At 35.0% G+C, this 25,761-nt stretch overlaps 1 protein-coding gene across 2 annotated transcripts in view; it reads right to left on the reverse strand.

Moving 5' to 3' along the window:
* Positions 1–6,529: 6,529 nt before the first annotated feature.
* Positions 6,530–25,761, reverse strand: part of LOC126972395 (retinol dehydrogenase 14) — a 35,411-nt gene continuing 16,179 nt past the window's right edge. The window contains exons 1-3 of one of the 2 annotated variants that reach the window (XM_050819112.1): positions 14,901–14,968; positions 8,175–8,459; positions 6,530–7,658 (exon numbers count right to left, since the gene is read on the reverse strand). In XM_050819112.1, the coding sequence (XP_050675069.1) occupies positions 6,931–7,658; positions 8,175–8,457 (1,011 nt within the window). In that variant the 5' untranslated portion in view covers positions 8,458–8,459; positions 14,901–14,968 and the 3' untranslated portion in view covers positions 6,530–6,930. Of the gene's footprint in view, positions 7,659–8,174; positions 8,460–14,900; positions 14,969–25,761 lie in introns of those variants that run through there. The other variant, XM_050819111.1, reaches the window with a different exon arrangement.

Here is a 25,761-nt window from a genome sequence, read left to right on the forward strand (position 1 = left end):
CTTCCCTGGGGCCTAAGGGTCACTAAAGAGGTGACTATGGGCATTTACCAGTGGGAAGCTTCTTTGCATAGAATGCCGGCTAGATGTCGGGTACCACAACGGCCTTTTTCTGCCGTGACGCAGTAATGTATAAGTATTATAGTGTGTCGGTCTGAAGGGTGCCCTAGTTAGTGAAATTACTGGGCAAAGGAGTCTTAACATCATATTTCTTCAGGTGATGAGCGTAATTATAGTGCCACTTAGTATTTTTCGGTTTTTCAAGAATCCTTAGCGGCATTGCATTGTTATGGGCAGGGCGTATCCATCAGCTAAATGTCCTCTTTGTCTTGTCGAGATGTTTTGCAGAACTTTGAAGTGGGGACTAAGTGTGAACATCTCGAAGGTCCATTTGTATTACATTCCCATTCTGATGTAATGTCCGGTGGGGAAATAGGCTGCTGAATACTTTGAGCACTCTTCTGGATATAATATACTGAAGAAGCGCCACATAAAGATTGCGATACAAAGCCAAAGATTTACGATCGTTGCGTAACTCGGACGGTTGGCTCAGTTGGTAACAGTCCTCGTAAGGAACCCGAAAGGCGCCGGTTTCAGACCACATCGTTTATAAATTTTGGTACATCTTATAATTTGTATACTGCCGCCATAACGAAAAAAGCATTAATACCGACAAACCAGCTTTTCAACTTAGTATTATGCCTAATAAACTGACGAGAGAAAATTGTTAATAGTATATCTTGCCTAGTAAATTATAAATTATTTGATAATTTTTTTATTAAAATAATTATTATTACACGGAAATGTAATATAGGGAATAATTTTTATTACTTTATGGAAAAGGACACTTTTTAAATAAATTTCGTTTATGTCAAAGATTACATATACATTTTTTAGTGGTTGAGACTTCCCAGTACGTTGTCTTAGGACTCTTGTATTGGGAATATGTCGCAACTTCCTTAGCAGATACATTTTATTTAGTAAACAATATAGAAATAAACAGAAATGATTGAAAACCAAATTTTACAATTTACAAATAATTGTGTGTGTGAGTGAGTGAGTGTGTGGATGTGGGTTTGAATTGGTCCTTTGATTGGGTCCATCTATACAATGCGTGTGTTTATCATGTCAGTCTGATCAGAAGATTTTCCACGTCGTCATAAGCAAGACAAGTTAGCCAATTATTTAAAGCTTTTCTGCATAGATGTAATGTCATAGGATATATATTTAGGACACGATTTATTTTATTATATAAGAACACTGATTGACAGCTAAACTGTCGTTCAGCAAAAGTAGTGCGAACAGTAATGGTATCTGCTACTTTATCATTTCTTCTACTGATCAATTTGGCGTGATCTAGCGGAAGTGACCTGTGGACGGCTGAAATGATGTTAAGAACATAAAGTTTCCTAATTGTCAAAAGATTACAAGTCAATAGAGTGAATTAGTTGGAAATCTTAAAGGTTTGAAGTACATGACCTTGAGAAGTGATCTTTGAGCTCTTTCCAATTCTAAGAGGCTTATCTTAGTTGCACCGCCCCATAGCGGGATGCAGTAGGTGATCACTGATTGAGCCAAAGCGATGTATATTTAATTAAGGACTATGCTATTCATAACGTGCCGCAGAGATTTAAAAATCCACATAAGTTTTCTCACCCTGGTTATGACCAGTTCGATTTGGGAATGCCAACTTAACCTTTGGTCGATCAGGATGCCGAGATATTTGGTACAATTCACGTTTTCTATGGCCCTCCATAGAAAACGTGAACATGGGACATTCTATGGAGCCAATTCGAGACTCTTTCAAGGCCCATCTCAGCCTTCCTCTGTACGGCTTCCCACGAGATACCAGAGAAAACAATGGCTGTGTCGTCAGCATAAGTGAATATACTCGCCCCGTCGATCTGAAGGTTACATCCTCCTCCTCGCGTCGGTTTCCTCAGTGCTGAGGGTCGTGATCATCTCGACAGAGTACTTTTTTGCGTATTATTGCCGCCATCTGCCCCTGTCGGAAGCAGAGTGTAAAGCGTCGTGGACAGTGGTTTCAAGGGTAGTGCGAATCTGATCGGTCCATCGCATGGGGCCCCTTCCTCTTGGTCTTCTTCTCTCCACCTTCCCTGTTACCATCAGTCTCTGCAGGTTGTCTTCATCCCTTCTGGACGGTATTCTAGGACCCTACGCAAGCAGATGGTAGAGAGCCTAGTCACAATGCCCAGCTGTTTCAGGATCGACACATTAGTTCGGTGTGCTGTCCAAGGTATGCCCAACATCCTTCTCCAGCACCACATTTCGAAGGCATCGATTCGTTTTCGGTCGGCTTTCTTTAAAGTCCATGTTTCAGCGCCATACATGAAAATGGAAAACACCAGTGAACGCACAAGATTGGTCTTGGTTTTTATGCTGATGGTTCTACTCTTCCATATTTTCTCTATATTGTGACATGGCGCCTTTTGCCATGCCGATCCTACGACGAATCTCTCCCTTGCAAGAACCATCGTTGCAGATTTCAGAGCCCAGGTATTTGAATCTGTTGACCATTTCTAATTGTAGTGTTCCGGTAAGCTCCAACCTGCCAGTCCGATCCACAACCATAACCTTTGTTTTAGACCTGTTTATAGCGAGACCCAGCTCAGCGCTGACGCTCTCCATCCTGCTAAGAAGTTCATGCATTTCAGCCTCGTTGGCCGCCAACAGAGTGGTGTCGTCAGCATAGCGTAAGTTTGTGAGTTTATGCCCGCCAATGTTGATTTCACCGCTCCAGCCGTCGCAGGTCTTTCGTACGATGTACTCGCCGTATACGTTGAACAGGATCGGCGAAAGTATACAGCCTTGTCGAACTCCCTTTTCAAAACCAAAAGGACCCGAAGTCACCTGGTCAACCTTCACAATTCCTTGGCTGTTATAATATAATGCCTGGATCAGTGCTGTTAGATGATTAGGTACGGCAAGCTCACCAGAAACAATCCTATTCCACGCAGTCGAAAGCCTTGCTGTAGTCCACAAAACACATTACCATTGGGGTGTCAAACTCGTAGCATTTCTCCACCAGTTGTCGCACGTTCAGGATTTGCTCTCTGGTACCTTTTCCCTTGACGAAAACAGCCTGCTCCTGTGAGATCTGCCAATCGAGGTGATATCGAATCCGGCCGTTAATCACATGAAGCAAAACTTTGCTGGCATGTGATATTAGCGCGAGGGTGCGGTAGTTTTCACAACTCCTAGTGGACCCCTTCTTGTGCAGTGGTAATATTGTTGATTGTGTCCACTCTTCAGGCCAAAAGCCGTCTTGCCAGACCTTGTTGCAAATACAATGCAGTGCGTCAACCCCCGAGTCACCCAAAGCTTTGAGAACTTCAGCTGTTACCTGATCAGGTCCTGGCTCTTTTTTACACTTAAGTTTTTGTAATGCGGCTGTTATTTCGGACCGTAAAATGTTTGGCTCCAACTCTAGGGACCCCCAGTCTGTGCGACTGTCAACCACTGGAGATGACTTTTTGTATAGCTGCTCACAGTATGAGCGCCATCTCTCTGCTATCCTGTCAAGTTCCATCAGTGGTCTACCATCGGGGTCCTCTATGACCCATGATTTGGGTTTAAACTGCCTGCTCAACAAACGAACTCTTTTAAACAAGTCTGCTGTTTATAACTTATTTGCATGCGATTCCACTTCACTGCAAATGTTGGCGATAAAGTGGTTTTTATCAAGGCGACAGCTTTTCTTTATAGCTCTGGATAGTTCAGAGTATTCCTTCACTACGGCAGCGTTCTGCAGTCCTTTGATTTTGGTCTCCTTCCTCCTCTGAATTAGATTCCATGTGTGCTCTGAGATCCATGTCGCCCTCTTATGATCTTTATTGCCTTTAGGGACAAGTTGCTTAAGGGAATCATTCATAATCGCTTTAAGATGTTTCCATTGTGAATTGACGTTAGTGGTATCAGTCAGTGGGGCCTCGGCCAGTCTTTCCTCGGTTAGGTTCCGGAAGCATAGTTGCTCTGACGGGTTCAGGGATCTAGTCACGGGGCGTGAGGACTTATGGTTCACCTTTAACCGCAGAGAAAACACAGCCACCAACAACACATGGTCAGAGCCACAATCAGCACCAGGGAATGTTTTTACATTTTTGACATATGACCTCCAGCGGGTATTTATCATAATATAATCGATCTGGTTTCTGTATCGCTCCCCAGGAGATCTCCAGGTATAGAGGCGTCTTGGGTGATGCTGGTAGAAAGTGTTCATGATGGCGAGTTTTCTTCCTAAACAGAACTCCGCCATTCTCTGTCCACGCACGGCATCTCCTGATGCCCAGGCCATACCTTCCAACAATACCCGAGGAGTGTGTGCCAGGTTCGCTTTTGCCAATCTAAGCATTCCAGTCGCCGATGATGATAGTTATTTGGCGGCCAGGTATTATCATCAAGCGTTTTTTCTAGGGTCCCGTAGAATTCGTCAATATCTTCATCGGACGCTGTCGAAGTGGGAGCATAGACCTGTACGATATCGAGTAGACATGGTTTCGTATTCAGCTTCATTGTGATAATTCTGTCAGATATCGGATTATAGCCGAGGACATATTTGTTCATTTTAGGTGGTAACAGGAAGCCGACTCCATTTTTACTGCAACTGTCATTCCCCGAGAATTATAAAGTGGTCCTAAAATGGCCCTGCCCGCGAAGATCAGTCTCGCTAACACCCAAAATCGAGATATTAAGGCGTTCTCTTTCCTCATCCACGATGCTTAATTTTCGTGATACCAAGATTTACGGTCGTCGATGATTCGAGCCGCTCTACGTAGGCTAGCTGGTAAGGGAAGCCGCACAAACGTGATAAAAGTACCTACCTACATCATGTGAGGTCGAATTTGCGCCTTAATTGCAGGTGGTAGATTGAAGTGAAGTAAGTACTGTCTCGCCTTGCTGAGTAGGACACCCTAGCGTTTTTGAGGCTAATTTGGCCTTCTCTTCCAGGTTTTCTGCCATGAAGCCGTAATGTGCAAGCGTTATTTTAAAGTAGTGAAATTACTTGTTTAATGAAATTTAACATCTTCCCTAAAATGAAGAGCGAAAATGGGATGCAGCTCGGTATTTATGGTTCCATCAAAAATAATCCTGAGCGGCGCTTCATTGTAATAGTGAGAGTGTATCATTTACCATATCTTCCATAACCATCGTACTCGTCGCGTCACTATTTCTCACAATGAGAAAAGTGACCACGGAAGTGAACGCCGCGCTTGATATATCGACGCCAAGTATGCCAATACACATAGGTACTTATTATCAGAGTTCAACAAAAATAAAATTAAAAAAAAAATGTCTAGAGATAGCACGCAGACATTTTTTTACACTTACCTTTAAATCGGAGCATGTGCAGTCGATAACAACTCTATCTTAGCCAAAACACTAATGACCCGTGTGCATAAATTCGAAGTCAATAAGAAAGCAGATTCGTTAATTGGGTAGTTAGTCCAAATTAACAGCTATCGCTTCCCCCTTCGATCCAAATAAAATGAGGTAAGGGTGGTAGTTGAAAGAGAAAAGTAAGGTGCATCCGAGTGTATAAATTTAGTAGGATCAGGCGCACAAAATCTGTCTTACATAACATAAATAAATAACCCGGAAAGACGGGCAAGGTCAAGCGGTATTTAGCTACCTGCCTGTTGTACCAGAAAGGCATCCATGTTTTGTTGACTTGCATGATTTGTAATTTTTTAGTTATCTGTATACTTACCTGATCAAACATTTTAATTACTAACTTATTTCTACATATAGCCACAAGATACAGACAGATATAGGTAGGTATGCTGTAAATTCAAAAAGGATATAACACTGTGGGCTTAAAACGAAAAGAAACAATTAGTTTTATCCTAACACATTTCTAGGATGAATGTTTAACTAAATACCTATCCATCCTATAACACATACCAAAGAATATATAACAGTTGCTCACACCTACTCTTTTTCTAAGTATTTCACATGAGAGCACGAATAATGCCACGCATTGGTAGAAATACTTATCGATGCCAGATTTCATATCGTCGACTATATTTTCATTCGGTCATTATTTTATTATAGCCGATTTATACACCTCGACCAATCAAATATTACTTCGTCACCTAGTCAGTCATACTTCATATTTTAACTATCAAATACAACCAGCATTCATTTATTTTTTCTTCTTCAACTTCTTACACATGACAGCTGCTCTACACAAGAAATTATTGTAATTTTGATAAGATAGACGAATTATACATGTCTGAGAAGATATCCAAGTTTTTCTTTTGTTAATATCAAACAATGCTTTTTAATGAATTAGCTACCTATAACTATTTTTGACACTACGGTGGAAGGCTTTCCAGTGTTCTCGCCCCCAGCACAGTTCTGTTGTGACCACGATTCATGCAATTGGATCGAAATATCGGCATCAAATATATAATATCATGAGTACCTACCCGTCATAATAATTACAATGTTGAATTTCCGCGATGATAAAAGCTTAAAAACATAAATATGGTACCTATTTAATAAAAAACGGTTTTCTAAAAAATAATTTAATTTGTTAGAATATTATAATAATATAATTTGTTAATGTGCTTTTTAAAAATAAATGATAAATAATTAGGAAAAAAATAGCGCTGAAACGCGTGGCATTTAAATTGATTTGAATTCTTACTAGATAACGTAAGTATCCATCTCTACTCTGTGCTAGATAGTATGGAATATGTTCATTATAGAGTCTAGAATCTAAAAGGCGCAATTTTTTAAATACTTTTTGTAAATTTTCTTACAACTGGTGCAGCACCTGGAGTAATACGCCACACTCAAAGAGGTTTATATTATATCTCTATATATTTACTACATAATATGTGACGTGTGTAAATAAGCGATTATAACCCCAAATTATGCTGCACTTCTTGCTTTCGGTGTAAATATCCATTAAATCCGAGGATCATTTTCCTCCAATTGCACCAGCTTCTCAGAGATCTCCCACAATTTTCTCGCTCTACTCATATCACTTGCAGCATTAGATAAAGAACTTTCTTGGCAATCCGAAAAATACTTTCCGCTAACTTTTAGCAAGTTTTCGTCTGTCGCTAACATAACTGTAGTTTGACAACCCTGTATTGGCGTTTTGAAGAAACATTTGTTTACGAGTCTTAATGGCCAGCTCAATGGTGCTGGTACGTTGTTCCAGATTCCTGTATCGATTAGGCCTGGATGTAAACAGTTTGCTGTGACCCCAGTACCTTCTAATCTTCTTGCCAACTCTTTAGTAAAAAGGATATTAGCCTCCTTTGAAGCATAGTAAAGATATCCTGGCATAGTCGTTAATGGATTTGGGTTGTCGAAGTTAAAACTGGCTAATCTATATAGTGAAGATGCAACAACCACGATTCTTGAGGGTGTACTCTTTCGGAGAAGGGTTATCAGCAAGTGGGTTAGCAAGAATGGTCCATAATGGTTAGTGGCCATAGTCATTTCCAGGCCATCTTCAGTCTTGTACTTTTTAAATGTCTGTGCGTAACCAGCATTGTGGATTAGGACGTCCAGCTTTGGTTCTGTCTTGATGATGTCTGCAGCGAACTCACGAATGGACGAAAACGATGATAGATCCAGTTTCTTGATCTCTAATTTCGCGTCCTTAACGTCTTTGAGGATTTCATCTGAAATAAAAATATTTTGGTTTAAGCAGTACATAAGCAGGCGTCCGCGTAGATTGGGATATTATTTCAATTAACTTATTACTTGTAATCCGATTAGAATGAAAAAAAAAACCCTGAGTGGAGTTTAGCGCACTCAAATATTGGTTTAGACTTTAGACGTATCTGAGATTAAAAGAAAAACAAAAATTCTCAAAATAATTTTTTTGGCCGCCTATAATCATGTAGGTACAACGTTTATAAATTGTTTTTGTGAAAGATATTTGTTTTTTCTTCCGTCAAGCAGTTAAGTAGGTACCAGATCTAATATCATTTATTATGTAGTAGTCCGAAAATAAACATTTTATTATTTTATTTTTTAAAGTACCTACTTAGTTATAAGTTTTAGGTATGTATCTAAGTATTTGATTACTGGTGCACTGGGTATGTGATGGGGTGAAACGTCTTAAAAAACAAATATATTGCATATAAATAGGCTTACTGAATAAATCATATAATAGTATTTATAATAATATTTACCTTTGACTTTTTCAGCCAATTCCAAATTTCTACACGCCATGATAACTCTTGCACCTCTCTTCGCCAATTCTCTAGCCGTTTCCTTTCCAATGCCGCTGGTGCAGCCAGTAACGATGACGGTCTTTCCGTCCATTCTGGTCTTCTCTTCGTACATTCCGCAGGTAAGCTGCGCGTAGAGGCGAATCAGGAAGAAAACAAGGAGTACTGCTGCTGCAGCAAAGATTGACAGAATAAGAAGAATAAGCAATGTCCAAAAAATGTAGTCCGTCCCTGCAATATTCATCTCTGGAAAAGAGAGAGATAATGTTATTTAAATGAAATACATTTTATATGGATTGAAACTTGGATTTTCTTAAATAATATTTGTAATTGTGGTATGTTTAAAATTATACGTTAGGATATCATCCCCACCATCTGCATCTGGGTGTGTGGCGTTCCTCCACAGTGCGGTTTTAAAGAAATTTTCTTCTATATGGGTACCTTCAAAAAACCCGTACACCTTCCTTAAAGGCCGACGCTCCTGTCATTCCTCTGTTGTTGCAAGAAAATGTGGGCAGGCGGTGATCATTAAGTGACTCGTACGCTCATTTTTCCTACTCTTCCATAAAAAATACATAATATTATGTTTAAAAGAAATACATTTTGTTAAAATGGTCGCTACATTTCAATTACAGTGTGTGTTGATTGATGCGTCTACTGTAGTTCTATATCCTAGTAACTCTTGAGGTTTTTTATGATTTATTTACTTGACTTAAGCTGATCGTTTACGACCACTCTAACATAATAATAGTAGAACTCTTGAAGTATCGTCGCGTCAATAAAATAAGACTAAATGCAAGAGTCCAAAATAAGCATCTTCATCTATCATTCAAGTATATCCATTACCTACTACTTCCTCCAGTCAGATGGCTCTGACGTCAGTACTTTCGATAAATTTGTATAGTCAAAGTCAAATAAACTATTCAATTAGGCTTTAACTAAGCACTCATAAATCGTCTCTATAATTAATATTTCTTTTAAATTGCTGAATCTACCATATTTTCGGAAAAAGTAGAGCTGGTGAGAAAAACATACAAGAAACTCAACGACAACTCTTAAATCTATTTGGGTATCTTACAATAGCTGTCATATACATAACAAATTAGTTTGCGTCAGCTGTCATATACAATCTAAGGGTGCGGCATTCAATATTGAATATGAAATATTTCATAAAAAGTAATAAAAAATAAACTGTACAAATATAAATTATCGTATATTGGATGCATCTACATTTAGAGCATGTTTGTGTAGGGATGCTTTGTAATAAATAATTAGTACCTAATAGAATCAAGCAATTAAAATGATCTTGGCGAATAGGCTTAGTTCTGCAGCATATGCGATTAAGAAAATTAGACGGTTAACTGACATAGATACGGCGCGACTTACTACGACGACTACTTTAGTTATTTTCATAGTATGACCTATGTTCTATGATATATTGTTATGGGGCAGTGCGGCCGATATTAATACTATATTTGTGCTGCAGAAGAGGGCTATTCGCGCGATTTATAACCTAGGTCCTAAAGAATCATTAAGAGAAAAATTTAAAGAAATAAACATTTTGACTGTTGCTTCTCAATACATTTTTGATAATGTTTTGTATGTTCATAAGCACATTAAGGAATTTTCTAGAAACTGTGACATTCATAATGTTAACACGAGGAACAAACATAAACTTGTTGTGCCTACTACTCGGTTGGGTCGAGTTAGTAAGTCTTTTGTTTGGCGATGTATATGCTTCTACAATATGATCCCAGAAAATGTACAAAACAAATGTGTTACGAAATTTAAAAGAATTGTTAAAAAACGTTTGTGTGGGAAAGGTTATTATAGCATAAACGATTTTCTTAATGACACCACGGACTGGGAATAAAGCGAACACCCTCAGGCTCTTTAATTATAAATGTTTATTGTACAATATTACATTGTAATCCATATTTTATATTAAAAAAAAAAGCCCGCTGAGTTTCTTGCGCCCATTCTTCTCAGGTCTGAGACAGTCTCTTTTGAATGGGTGGTAGATTTTGACGTTCAATAAGTGATTTTAAATCCTATTTTGAATAAAAATATTTGAATTTGAATTTATGGGGCCATTCGACTAATATTGTAAAATACATGCTTGACATTATAGCACCTGAATTAGCAATAATATTTAATGAATGCATAGATAAGGGTGTGTTCCCTGACCTCATGAAATACAGCAAAGTTATACCTTTGTTTAAATCGGGCAGTTCTTTTGACCCTGCTAATTTCAGACCTATTTCAGTGCTGCCTGTTTTTAATAAAATTTTTGAAAAACTTTTGCTTCAACAGCTACAAATGCATTTTTGTAAATTAATGAACAAAAATCAGTTTGGTTTCACTAGGGGCTTATCAACAATTAATGCGGGTACTAGACTCATTGAGCACATCTTTGACGCCTGGGAAGAGTCACATTGGGCATTTTTTGTGATTTGTCAAAAGCATTTGACTGCGTCCACCATGAAACTTTACTCCTAAAACTAAAACATTATGGAGTGAAAAATAGAGCCCTAAATCTATTAAAATCATATTTAAGCGAAAGAGTTCAGATAGTCGATGTAAATGGCAAACGGTCTTCGGGTAAACCTGTGGGAATAGGTGTTCCACAGGGTTCTATTCTCGGTCCTTTCTTGTTTCTTATATATATTAACGATCTACCGTTTGTGGTAGATGATAGCCATGAGATTGTATTGTTTGCTGATGATACTTCACTTATTTTTAAAGTGAAGCGACGTGCGGATATTGATGACGAGGTAAGCAATGCACTCTCAAAGATAGTGCGTTGGTTTGAGATAATAATCTGTACTTAAACAGTAAAAAACAAAGTGTTTACGGTTCATTACACCAAACACAGCGGAGGTACAAACCAACGTACTTATAAATGACCAGAGATTGGAACTTGTGGACACTACGGTCTTCTTGGGTATCACGTTAGATAAAAAGCTTCAGTGGGGTCCACATATTACCCATCTAGCAGATAGACTCAGCTCTGCGGCATATGCAGTTAAGAAAGATTAGAGAGTACACGAATGTTGCGACCGCTAGATTAGTGTACTTTAGTTATTTTCACAGCATCATGACGTACGGTATATTACTATGGGGTCATGCTGCTGACATTGATGTAGGTTTGCACTGCAAAAGAGAGCTGTTCGTGCTATATATCAGTTTGGTTATAGACAGCCTCTCAAAGAAAAATTCAAAGAAATAAATATTATGACTGTTCATTGTCAGTACATTTATGAAAATTTAATGTATGTTCACAAAAATCGTCACCTTTTTGCTCTTAATAGTGATTTTCATTATTATAACACTAGAAATAAGGGATTGCTTGTAACTAATTCTAGTAGGCTTCATAAGATACATAATAGCTTTAAGGGTAAATGTATACACTTCTACAATAAAGTCTCAGCCACTGTTCAGGCATTATCTATAAATAAATTTAAATGTTTTATAAAAAAATGGCTCTGTCGTAAATCCTATTACTCCACTGCTGAATATCTAAATGATCGGACAGCCTGGGACTAGATTGTGATTATTTTATAGCGATAGAAATGACTGTACAATATTGTATATTTTTATTGAAAAGAGCGCAAAAAAAAAGAATACTGGGAGAGCTTCTTGCGCCGCTTCTTCTCTCTCAGAGCGCCATTTGTTTCCGAAGTGGTAGTAGTATCAGAAAGTAGTATAAGAAATGACATCAAAAAGAATTCTAAAGGAATCAATTTTGAGAAAATAAATGCCTTTTATGCCTTTATGCCTTTTTATTTCTTTAGTATTTAAATCGATTTGATTTATTTTTATGATTATTCACCAGGTTATTAAGTGGACAAATTAAATTTATTTTATTTCAAGTAAGTACTTAGTAAATATTGTAAATATCGCTTATTTTAGAAAACTGATAAATATAAACATTAGCAGTTAAGCTGTCATTATTATATTGACCTCGTTTGTAATCTAAAACAAAAACAATGAACGATTCAATCATTTCTTAATTGTTATTGTTTAATTATAATTAGTAGTCATATTAGTGATGTGTCATTAATACGAGTTAACGATCTCGTAATCCTCGTCTAATGGTGACAAAATTCTAACGGTCATAGAAGTCAAATCAGCTTTCTCTTTCAACTTCATAACTTTCGATTAGAGCCTTCATATTACCACTACGATGTCAGCTTGGCAGTGAATAACGGCTCACTTGTTCCAACCACCAAAGACTTGGCTGTATATGCTTGAACCCTTTGCCTGTCTTATTAATAGACGACGAAGAAAACAAAACTTAAAGAATAGCCCATGCCGCCGTTTTTGTTTTTATAAATTTATAACTATGCAATATATAGCTGCATCAAATTGTTAATAATTTAAATTCTAGTGTAAAGAACCAGGTAAGGCTTGACTTAAAAATCCCAGTAATGTTGTAAGCACAATTAATATAGGTATTTATCATTTTTTTAGACATCCCATTTATATTGCATTAGGGTAAGTTCGGATCTTGATAATCTATACGTCCAGATGAACTGTGAAAGCTGTGAACACAACGAAAAAAATTGCGTCGAACTGTTAGCCTCTATTTTCAGCAATGCAACAATGTGACATATATCGTATAGAATTACCAATTTAAGTTAATATTCTATATATTATACTATAATTACTCGGATAATACCTTTATTTACAGTGTATGAGGATTGATACATCTACAGCACTCTGTACTCTTTTTTAGTTTTTTTTTATGAATTTACATCATTATAATTACAATGCAGTGCCGCTCAGGATTCTTGAAAAACCCCATAAACGCTGAGCGGCACTACAACTGCGCTCGTCACCTTGAGACATAAGATGTTAAGTCTCATTTGCCCAGTAATTCCACTAGCTACGGCGCCCTTCAGACCGAAACACAGTAATGATTCCACATTACTGCTTCACGGCAGAAATAGGCGCCCTTGTGGATGAATATATGGTACCCAATATTACATGTTTACACTTTATAATTTTGCTTCTTACAACTTCTATTGTCTATTAGTAATATCTGTAATTAGCTCTAAGTTTCTATTGTATTTTTATTTTGTGTAAATAGCTGTTGATATTCCTTGAAATAAATAAATAAATTATCTAGCCGGCATCCTGTGCAAACGAGCCTCCCCTTGGTAAGAGTTTGAGTTATGTATATTTAAGATTTATCACTTCTTTTTTTCAACTTGGCCAAGTAAGTCAGAACTACTCATAACTATTGAATAATTTGGTGCATCATTTTATATACGTATCAAATATAATTTAAAATGTTGAAACTGTAAATATCGTTTAAAAGAGTGGCAATATAATAATAATAATAAATCATTTATTTTCAGGCATTACCCATAGATATACAAACAATCTTAACTTAAATTAAATTACATAATACTGTTGAGTTTAATTTGATATTAATTAAATTACAGATAAAATTACAGTTTAAAATTTATTTTGAGTTTCTTGCCACTTCTTCTCATTAAAGCTCAACTTTTCCGTGCTGGTAGTAAAACCTTTGAGTAGTGTCATTTTGACCTAATTGAATAAATGATCTTCTTGTCTTTTTTTATGTCAATAAGGGGCGAGACGAACTGTACGTTTAAGTGATGGTAATTAATATGCCCTGCCCATTACAATGCAGTGACGCACAGGATTCTTGAAAACCCCAAAAATTCCTGAGTGGCACTACAATTGCGCTCGTCACCTTGAGACTTGTTGAGTCTCATTTGCTTAGTGATTTCACTAGCTATGACGCCCTTCAGACCGAAACACAATAATGCTTACACATTACTGCTTCACGGCAGAAAAAGGCGCCGTTGTGGTACCCATTATCTAGCCGGAATCCTGTGCGTCATATTATGAATTTAATTCACGATATAATTACTAATCTCTATAAATATTACCAAGTATGTATTAGGTACATAACTAATACGAAATAATCTATGTTATAGAAAAAAACAGTAGGAGGCTCTTTTGCACAGGATTTTTTTTTATGATAATAAGGGACGAGACGAGCAGGACGTTCAGCTGATGGTAATTGATACGCCATGCCCATTACAATGCAGTGACGCTCAGGATTCTCAAAAAACCCAAAAATTCTGAGCGGCACTACAATTGCGCTCGTCACCTTGAGACATAAGATGTTAAGTCTCATTTTCCCAGTAATTTCACTAGCTACGGAGCCCTTCAGACCGAAACAGAGTAATATGTTTACACATTACTGCTTCACGGCAGAAATAGGCGCCGTTGTGGTACCCATAATCTAGCCGGCATCCTGTGCAAAGGAACCTGCCGGAATCAAAGTAAATAAGAAGTTTAGATAAATTTAGAAAACAATACTAAATAGGAAAAAATCAATAAATCATAAGATGACTCAAAGTTATATATTCACAATAGAAAAATAAGTAAATTGGAATAAGTATATCAAATCAAAATAACTTTATGGAGTAGGTCACGGAAATGACACTTATGAATGTCAAAAAATTACTTTTTTTATTGAATTTACCGCCACTTCGTAAAAAGGTTGATCTAATAAGAAGAAGTGGCAAGAAACCCAAAGCCACTCTTTTAAATCAACATTTATAATTTCATCGAATTGAAAATACTAAAACGTCAAAAATATAAAAATAATCAAAAAAAGTAAAGGATTTAAATAATATAACTTACTTTCTTTTTACATAAACAAAAAAAAATCACTCAACACTTTGCACCTGTTTTCTCTCCGAAGCCTTAACTTTAACTGACTCAGAAGAAACATAATCACATTCGAAGCCTTAATGATTCAACGCTTCCACACACAAAATTAAACCTTATTACAACTACATAAGACGTTTCCGACTGCATTTATGCATTGTTAGTAAACAAATCAATATTTACGTTTAATTTAAAGCAAATTGGACCTTGTGTGGTTGTATTAAGGTTAATAAATGTGTTAATATTTATAACCATTTCTTTTTATCGTCAGCAATTTAGCGCTTTCGAGTTTCGTATCATAATTGTTACGTCATTAAATTATTGCTACATTGGAAACTTTCTTAAGACTTTTTTTATTTAGGTCATATGTATACTAAATATAACCGAATTAATAGCTAGGTCAGATAGCATTTTAATTGTAATATCAAAAATAATCATCAAGGCTTAGATTAAGGATTGATCTCCGCTGCACTTCAACTAGATACAGAAATAAGCATAATACAATGCTTTGCTCCAACAGAATCAGCAAGCGAAATGGAAACTGAACTTTTTTATAATACTGTGAACAAAGCGCTAAGTATGACGCGGGAAAATGTAATTGTCATGGGTGATTTTAATGCAAAAATCGGACAATCGAAACATGACGAAAGTTTAATAATGAGAAACCATGGGTATGGAAACAGAAATAGTAGAGGTAAGAGACTTATACAATTTGCATTTGAAAATAAGTTTGCAATTTTAAATACCTTTTTTAAAAAGAAAAGCAGCAAAAGATGGACTTGGATATCTCCAAATGGTAAGATTAAAAACGAATTAGACTACATACTAACTAATATTCCAAAATGCGTTCAGGACATGCAAGTGATCAGTCCTCAATTTCCTTGTGATCATAGATTGTTAAAAGCGACAAAAAGTGCCTTGAAAAACGAACAAGAAATACATATATACTTAGATTCACTTCAAAAGAGTTTAGAAAACCTACATATGCATACAGCTTACAATTATACAGTGCAAGAGCTCAATGATAAAATCGTTGCTGCAATAGACAGTAGTCTCAGAAAAGCTCATGAACCTTGTAAATATAAAAGTACCTCTTCTTTTATATCGGAAAAAACTAAAACACTAATATCCAGACGGCAACAACTCCAAAAAATAAAACCGAAAGAACTATGAAAAATGAACTGAAGGCTCTGTACAAACTTATCAGTAAATATATTCAACATGATTACCAGGCCCATCGTAAAAAAAATAATTGAAAAGCATATACTACAATCCGGCAGCTTAAAGAGAGCAAACAAAGAATTGACATCACATAGGACTTGGATAGAAGGACTGAAATCTTCAAATAAAACAACACACAATAGAAATGAAATACTTCAAGTTGCAACCAATTTCTACAAAAATTGTATAGTTTTGAAAATCAGGAGCTACCTCTATCATTACCACTTTATACAATACCAAGTGAAACACCGTCTGATGTATTCGATATAGATGAGGAAGAGTTGATGCAAGGAATCAATAAATTGAAGTCAGAAAAATGCCCAGGACCTGACAAAATAACCAACGAAGCCCTGAAAATAGGTGGTAATCTTTTAGTGAGCCCTTTGCAACATCTCTTTAACTTGGTATTGAAAACAGCAACCACACCAAAACAATGGACTGAGTCAAATATTATCCTATTGTATAAAAAGGGAGATCTAAATAATATTAGTAATTACCGACCGATCAGCCTATTATCTACAATATATAAGTTATTTTCATCAATTCTAGAAAAGAGAATAAGAAAAACTATCGAAGAGCACCAGCCCGTAGAGCAGGCAGGATTCAGGAGAGGTTTCTCTACTGTCGATCATATATACTCTATCGAAATACTTATAGATAAATATCTAGAGTGTAACAGGCCACTCTATCTTGTATTTATCGATTATCGAAAAGCTTTGTACCATCATTCAATATGGCAGACTCTCCAATCCCAAAATGTAGAACCAGTGTATCTTAAAGTTTTACAATATCTGTACCAGAATTGTAACAGCAGAATTAGATTGGAGACAACCGGACCTTCTATACCCATCAAAAGAGGAGTAAGACAAGGGAATGTCATCTCTCCAACAATATTTATAGCAGTGTTACAATACGTCATTGGACAGTTAAACTGGAAAAAGGTTGGTTTAAAAATAAACAATCACTATTTAAGCCACTTAAGATTCGCTGATGACATTGTTTTGCTGTCTGAGAATACCACTGAAATGCAGTCAATGATAAATGACCTTCATGCGGCAAGTCAACAGGTAGGCCTTGAAATTAACCGCAATAAAACAAACATTATGACGAACTCCAAAAAAAATCCTGTATACCTTGAAAATTAAACGCTGGAGTATGTCGACAAATACATATACTTGGGTAAGCAAATATCGTTCAATAAACAAAGAAACGAACATGAAATAGAAAAGCGAATCTCAAATGCTTGGAAGAAGTTTTGGAGCTTAAAAGAAGTTATGAAAAGTGACATGTCGATTAAAATTAAACAAAAAGTTATGGATACCTGTATACTACCATAATTAACCTACGCAAGTCAAACTTGGAAGTTCACTAATAGGATTAAATCAAAAATTTGGTCATGTCAAAGAGGAATGGAGCGAAGCATCCTAAAAATTAAAAGACTCCATAAAATATCTCACAAAATTATAAGAAATAAGACAAACGTTATTGATGCTCTCTCTCACTGTAGAAAACTTAAGTGGCGATGGGCTGGTCTCGTAGCTAGACTTGCAGACAATAGATGGAGTCACAAGATATCAGGTCGGAAAGGGCCACAAGGTACTAGAAGTAGAGGTCGACCATCAACCCGGTGGTCTGATGATATCATACAAGTGGCCGGTGAACAGTGGATGGCGACTGCAAGGAACAGGGATAGTTGGAAATCTCTAGAGGAGGCCGTCACCTTTGAGAACGAGGGGTTCTTGCTATAAAAAAATATTTTTAAATTAAAAGTTATAGTAATAAGTTTATTTTGTATATAATATGTTAATATTTAAGGAATATGTACAAATTATTTAATTTAGTAAGAAATATAAGGCTTTTTTATTTTTATTTATTTATTTTATTAACTTTTAAGAAGTTTGGGCGTTTACCGTTAAGTTTCCGTTCGTCAATCCCTTCAATTCGAGATCACTCTTCTAACTGTCACAGATTGTATGGGTATACTCAGCGTCGATATATCGAGCGATATTTGGTTCCATGGTCACTTGGATGAGAAGGCTAAACTGGCCTCTGAAAAGCTTGGTGTACTCAGTAAGAAGAGACAGTACTTCACTATAAATCACCACCTGCAACTATAATATATGGCTCAAATTCGGCCTCATATGGAGTACTGTTCTCAATTATAGGCGGCACCCCAGTACTAGCTTCTTATGTTTGACCGCATACAACGAAGAGAGAACTTTACGTTTAAAACCAAATGAAGAAACAATTAAAAGTCAAATAAGTAATCCATTGTTATGGCCCCATGGCCATTGTAAGTCCATACTTACAATATACTAGTGTATATACAAACAAAGCGTGCAAGAGGGAAGAACACCAACAAGATAGAAAAGGAATGCGAATCTTTTGTTACTGCAACCAAATCGAAATTGATCCCGCATTATCAGGCTGTCAGGTCGTCTATATACTGTATATTTTAAGTCTATGGTTCTAGCTAGAACATACGAGACATAGAATACGATAGGTATCGATACGATATAATTACGAAAGTACGATATAATTAAAATGTTTCATTCTGATCCACCTCCAAGAATAATTTCATGCATTATTTAGGATTTTGATTTAACACCTCAATTTTATATTTGCCGTATTAAATTTTATTACTGGAGGAATAACAGGAGCGTTATCGACCTTTTAGGACGGTGTCGGTGTTTCTTTTTATTTTATTTTAAAGGTAGGAAGGTACAAGGAAGCTCATTCCACAGCTTTGTAGTACGTGAAAGAAAGTTCCTTGATAACCGCACTGTGGAGGACATCCAGATGGTTAGGATCATCGCATTATGTGCCATGTCGTGCCAAAAGTGGAATTCGGTGGCAGGTTCCTGCTCAGGTTAATTCGATAGCAACCTTACTAGGTGAAAATTCTTTAAAATTGGCTCCGAGTGAACGTGGTAAGTTACAACCAACAGCTTTTCAATCATAATTCGTCTTAGGTAAAATAAAATCGAACGCAAGTTCTCCTTTGAAAATACGACCTAAGGCTTAATAACACAAGTTATTAAATAATAACTATGTTGGTTAGTAAATAAGTGTAATATGTAAATGAAAGTTGCAAACTTTCTACTCGACGGAAACATTCAAGTGACAATTCAGTTGCACTTAAGAAATGTTCCAACAAAACAGAAATTGTTTACAAGAGAAAGCATAATATTGTCAAGGAAAGGAAATTTAATATGTCTTACATGCCGGTTTGTTACTGTAAGAACACCTACGTGAGGGTTTCAAGAGAGATATTTGGGAAGATCATAGAAGTATAAATTAGAACATCTTTGAAATGACAAAGCCGCGAAAAACATGTTTCGACACTCGGACAACCTGCCTTTACACTGAGTTGAAATTTATTAATTGACCCCTACACAGCGGCCGCCTGTAATGCGACATGCGATAGATAGACGAAAAAATTTGAGGCGATATAATAAAAGTTTAACTTTAATAAATATAGTTGTAAGCATAGGTTGTAAGGATATAAATAATTATTTCGATACAAGTGTGAAAAGTATGTCATTTCTACACGAGTCCCGATTTGTTGACCCAAGCATAAGCCGCGCTCAAAAATAGAGACAACCTGGTTTTAGAATTCCACCTGTGCATCGAACAACTCTTTCTTAATACATTTGTGAAAAAAATAAAACGAAAAGAAAGGAAACCGTGTTAGATTAATTACAGTTAGAGCCATTGTTGATAGTGATGTTAATATATTGTCAAAACGATAATTTTAGCGTGGATAAAAAGACTTAAGATATGATACTAAAGTTGTCTTAAAATAAAATAAAAAATCACTGTGAGAATACAAAATATTTATTCATGCTGCCTTTTTTTCAAATCTATTAAGCTATTTGAAAAATATTTTAACATTGTTAGCAGCTCAAAATAGTCATCGAAATATGTATATAAATCCTCGGAAGGTCCAACCTAAATTTACGTCGATATGAATATAATAAAATATTTCTATTTAAATGTTGCATTTAGTTAGTTAGTTTAAAAAAAAATTATGTACCTACTTTTTAATTTAATTTTGTATTATGTTACTTTTCTATAAGTTTTAATTTAATAACCACATTTTACTGGTACACACCTGAAACCAAAGAAATAAATAATGACGTGTACTGACATAATTATTAGGTGGGTACGTATCTTCCGGGAAGTTGTAATAGATCACAATGATCACTGATCATATTATTCGACAACAGTTATAGTAACAGCTATATTCAATATGGAACCAGGATACACTAAGGAAATCATTTCCTGGTATGACGAGCTAAATTTGCACCGTTCACTATGCAATTTGCTCTTCTGAGAAAGTTATAACGATCAAAAGCTCAGCTCTCTCACACAACTGTATGTATCGTAGCTATAGATATGAAAAATATTGATACTGTTTTAACAAACTAGGCATAGGCGATAATACATACATCTATACTAATATTATAAAGCTGTTTGTTTGAACCGCTAATCTCTGGTACTACTGGTCCGATTTGAATGATTCTTTCAGTGTTGGGTAGTCCATTTATCAAGGAAGGCTATAGGCTATGTTTTTTTTCAAAATTAGGGATCCGTAATAAAATTGCTATTTTGTAACACAAGGTGTAAAATCGAATACCTATTTTTGCGTGCGTTGCAAAAACTATTGACAATAGAACAAAATGATGTACAGGCTATAATATAGGCAATATTTAATTACTTATAAAACTATCGCGTGAATTATACTTTATATGGCAAAACAACGTTTGCCGGGTCAGCTAGTACTTAAATATACATAAATACTTTTAAACATCCATTACTTGGAAACAAACACCAATACTCATCATATAAATGCGTTGCACCTACCGGGATTTGAACCCGGGAAGCTAAGTAGGCAATGTCACTAACCACTGGGCATATGGGCCGTCGTTATACCTCGTTGGTATGTCAACAATTGACATTTATTATAGTTATGCAATTCCAATGAAAACCGCATAATTCAGAGACCACGCAACAATGATGCCAATTAACTTATTGTTAGTGGAGAGAGTTAGTTGGAGTACGACTACAACGAAAGTCCCTTTTTTCTTACTTTCGGCTTAAATACAGTCGTAAACAACCTTTTTTTTTTAATTTCATGTAAAGACGTTTACGACTTAAAGACGACGACCCTTTAAGGGTGGAGTGCACCAACTCCGTTAAAATACGTTGCTCATAGTTTGAAAAACTGATTGTATTCTTATTTTGAGCCGCCTTTTTTCAAGTAGAAGGTAATTTTCAATTGTAGTACTATTTTACTAAACACTTTCACAACACATCAAAGTTTAATGATTTAATCAACAAGGATTAAGGATAATATATACAGGAATTCCGTATAATAATGCCCAATTCAGTAAATTATCAAATTAATTTTTATTTAACTTTTATAAGTGAATATACCTACATAAAAATATTTATATAACAACATACAAAGATTCTATAGGTAATTATTTTGATGAATAATGTTTCTGTATTCTAATCGAATTCTTTTAACTATAATAATAAATAAATAAATAAAATAAATAAATAAATTCTTTATTTTGCTAGAAAACATGTAACAATGGGTGTAAGTAGTTTTAATGTATCAATGTTATCGGCCATTTCTGGCATGCAAAATTACTATTAACAAAATTCTAGTTATTATTATAATTGATTAACAAACTCTATATTTTAAGCACTTAGGTTAATTTAAATTATAATTATTATTTTAAATGTCATTATTTAAAGACTAGAATTAATATATATTTTAAAGTCAATTTAATTTAACCTAATGTGTCAACATTTCATTTATGGAATAAAAACATTTATCTATAAGCCATGTAAAAAGATCCTTTTTAAATCGTTGGACGGGTAATACGCGTAAGCTTGGAGGGAGTTTATTAAATATTTTTATACACATGACATAGCTACATTTTCCGTAGGATGCATTATGAAATTTGTGTGCAATCACCAGTCTGTCACCGTTTCTTGTATTTCTCGGATAAATATCTCTTGCTTTTGTAAATAAATGGTCATGTTGTTTGACAAAGATACATATTTCGTATATATACATACAGGGAAATGGAAGAATACGTAATTCTTTAAACAGTGGTTCACACGAATCAAAGTAAAAAGCTCCTGTCATAGCTCTTAAGCATCTCTTTTGGGCCATGAAAGCCCTATTAGCCTCGCTAGAGTTTCCCCACAAGATTAGTCCATATCGAAGTACTGATGCGACATAACCATGATAAGCTGCCAGGACTGTACTTTGTAAAGCCGTTTTACGCAATCTATATAACACATAAACATATCTATCAATTTTTTGGCATACCATGTCTACATGCTCTTTCCATTTTAGATTTTTATCTAGAAGTACTCCTAAAAATTGAACATGCAAAGCTTCTTCTATTTGGGTATTTGTATAATTTATCTTAAGGCTATAGTTATTAGAGCGGTTACTTAAACTAAATTGCATAAATGAGGTTTTTTTAATATTAACTTGAAGATTATTATCCTCTAGCCAATTTACCACTGTATTAATTTCATTATTAATTTCACTTTCATAAATATCAATCTCATTTTTATTATTACATGTCATAATTATTGATATATCATCGGCAAATAAATAACAGTCATTTTTTGTCACACTAGGCAGGTCATTAATATAAATTAAAAATAATAATGGTCCAAGGACGCTTCCTTGCGGAACACCAAATCTATTTAATTTAAAGTTTGATTGTTGGGCAATTATGGTAGCCTTTTCGTCGATAGAATTGATCTCCACACATTGCTTACGGTCTTTTAAGTAGGACTCCATCCAGTTAAGAGCTGGTCCTCTAACGCCATTTTGCTCCAACTTATCCAACAAGATGGTGTGTGATACGAAGTCAAAAGCCTTGCTCATATCAAAAAATATTACACACGTTGTTTTTTTTGAATCTATATTTTCTGCTATTTTGTTAACCAGTTTAAATGCAGCTAATGTTGTCGACTTGTTTTTTTGAAAGCCAAATTGTTGCTTGTTTATTATATTATTTTTTGTAAAAAAAATTGTTAAACGACCATACATTGCTTTCTCAAAGACTTTTGAAAAAATAGATACGAGTGCGATTGGGCGGTAGTTATTAAGTTGTTTTTTATCGTCTTTTTTATGTAGTGGCTTGATCACCGATAATTTTAGTGCGTCTGGGAATTCACCAGTTTCAAACGACAAATTGATTAGGTATGTTATAACTGGTACTAGTTCATCTTTGCATATTTTAATAATTTTTGTGAGAATTTCATCATAGCCTACTGCTTTAGTATTCCTCAACAATTGTATTATTTTTAATGTTTCGTTTTCCGTTACTGGATTGAGAAAAATACTACTTCCAGTTTTATTTTGATTTATACAAGGTTTCAACTTTCGCTTTGTCAGACATTTATCACTGCTGTTAGTCAAATTTATCCAATAATCATTAAAACTGTTTGCTATATCTTTAGTATTATTAATCTCATTATTATTTACTATAACTGATTCTATACAAGTGTCACTATTGTTACTTTTTGTTTCATTTTTAATAATTCTCCACGTCGCATAGCATATGTTTTTACTGTTTGCTACATAATGGGTATTACTCAATTTTTTTGATGTGGCAATACAATATTTAAGTGTTCTTGCATATTTCAAATAATTATTCTTATTGCTATCGTCTTTTTTTCTACATTTTCTATATCTTAATACTCTTTTTATTTTACAGCTTATTCGAATACCTTTAGTTATCCATTTGGGCTTTCCATTGGATTCCATATTTTTAATTTTTATTCTCGGAAAACAAAGTCTATATAATAGAGTTACTAAGGAATGAAATTTGCTAAAAGCGTTATTGAAATTTTTTTCTTCATAGACTTCATTGAACGACAAGCTTTTTAGGTAATTTTTGAATATCTCAATATTATAATTACTATAATTACGTTTGTACATAAACATAGATATTTTATTTTTAATGTTAACACTTTCGAAACTTAGAATTTGTGCTGTGTTATGGTCAGAAATATCGTAATTATGTAAAGAACCTATAGCGCCATCAATATTACTTATTATATGATCAATGCATGTGCTATTTCTCGTTGGTAGATTAATGTGTAATCTAAAGTTAAAGTTTTGCACGATTTGCTTTAACTGTTGAGAGATTTTATTACAATTCAGTGTATTAATATTAAAATCTCCTGATATAATAATTTTTTTATTCTTTTTACAGTATTTCTGAAACACGGTTCTTAGTTTTTCAAAAAATATACTTACATCAGAATCAGGTGTCCTGTAGATACAAATGATAAACAAATTTTTGTCCACTATGTCTATCCCACAACATTCAAATGCTTTCGGTTCACACAAAGTATGTAGGTATTCTAAATTTTTTGATCCTATCCCTTGTGATGTTAATATACAAACACCACCCCTTCTTTTTATTCTACTGTAATTTGATGCTAACAGATACCCATTTAGTTTTATATTACTTTCATGCCCTTTTGGAATGAATGTTTCCGTGAAGCATAGTATGTCAATTTTATCTGTATTTTGCAGATCTTCAACCATGATTTCTATTAAGTCTTTCTTTGCTAGAAAGCCAGCAACATTTTGGTGAAGAACTTTACAAGTGCATGTTGAATTATTAATTTTTGGCACGAAAAAACAGTTTTTCCCCATTTTTGCTGTCATCAACTTTATTTGGTTTAAAATAAAAAGGAATTGTTCCCTTCTTTGGTGCATCCTGAGATGAATTTAAAGTTTGATCATTTTTTGAAGTTACGCCATGAGTCACTTTCTTAAAATAATATGGTATCGTTCCTTTTAGTGTGGAACGATTTATGTGTCTTTGTTTTTTGAAATTCAAAAACCTTTTATTGTAGTCTATTTGGTCAATTACGAGATTTATTTTATGGCATATATTATAATACGGCGTGTTATTTCGATAAATGTTTTCATCGAGATTAAGAAACGTACAATTAGGAAACTTGTTACATATCAATCGCAACATGTCATTAAGTTTCAGTTCATTCAAATGCCTACTGAAAGTCACACTAGTTACAATAATATGGACTTGTGGTAGAGAATTTATTTTTGTATATAAGTCAGATGATATTTTAATTGGATCACAGTCATTTTCACCTACAGTTAATATTAATTTGTCGTTACAGGAAAAATCATACAACTCACAAGATTTGAGGATGTCCCCTGTCGTTGCATCGGGTTTGATGAACGCTTCAATTGTATATTTTTCATACGGATTAGTTCTTCTCGACTGAATGAGCGCTGAGGATAAATTTTTAGATTGTTGACTTCCTATAATGTAAATTTTTCTTCCTGATTTTCTTTGAATATTGGTACTTTTTTGAGCGAGTTTTTTATTAAATTCAGAATTTAGTGGTACTGCTGGTGCATTTTCTAAATTAATTGGTATTTGTTCTATTGCTTTATGAGATATTATATTGTTCTGTATCCTTTCCGCATCGGCCGTGCCCGCGGGCACTGGTAATTCAAAAAACAATGAGAGCGGCTGTGCCGCGGGGCACTCTTTTACCTCATCCAGTTTTCACCCTTATTAGGTGTACA

Source organism: Leptidea sinapis, chromosome 26, assembly GCF_905404315.1.
Source record: "Leptidea sinapis chromosome 26, ilLepSina1.1, whole genome shotgun sequence".
Classification (NCBI taxonomy): Eukaryota; Metazoa; Arthropoda; class Insecta; order Lepidoptera; family Pieridae; genus Leptidea; species Leptidea sinapis.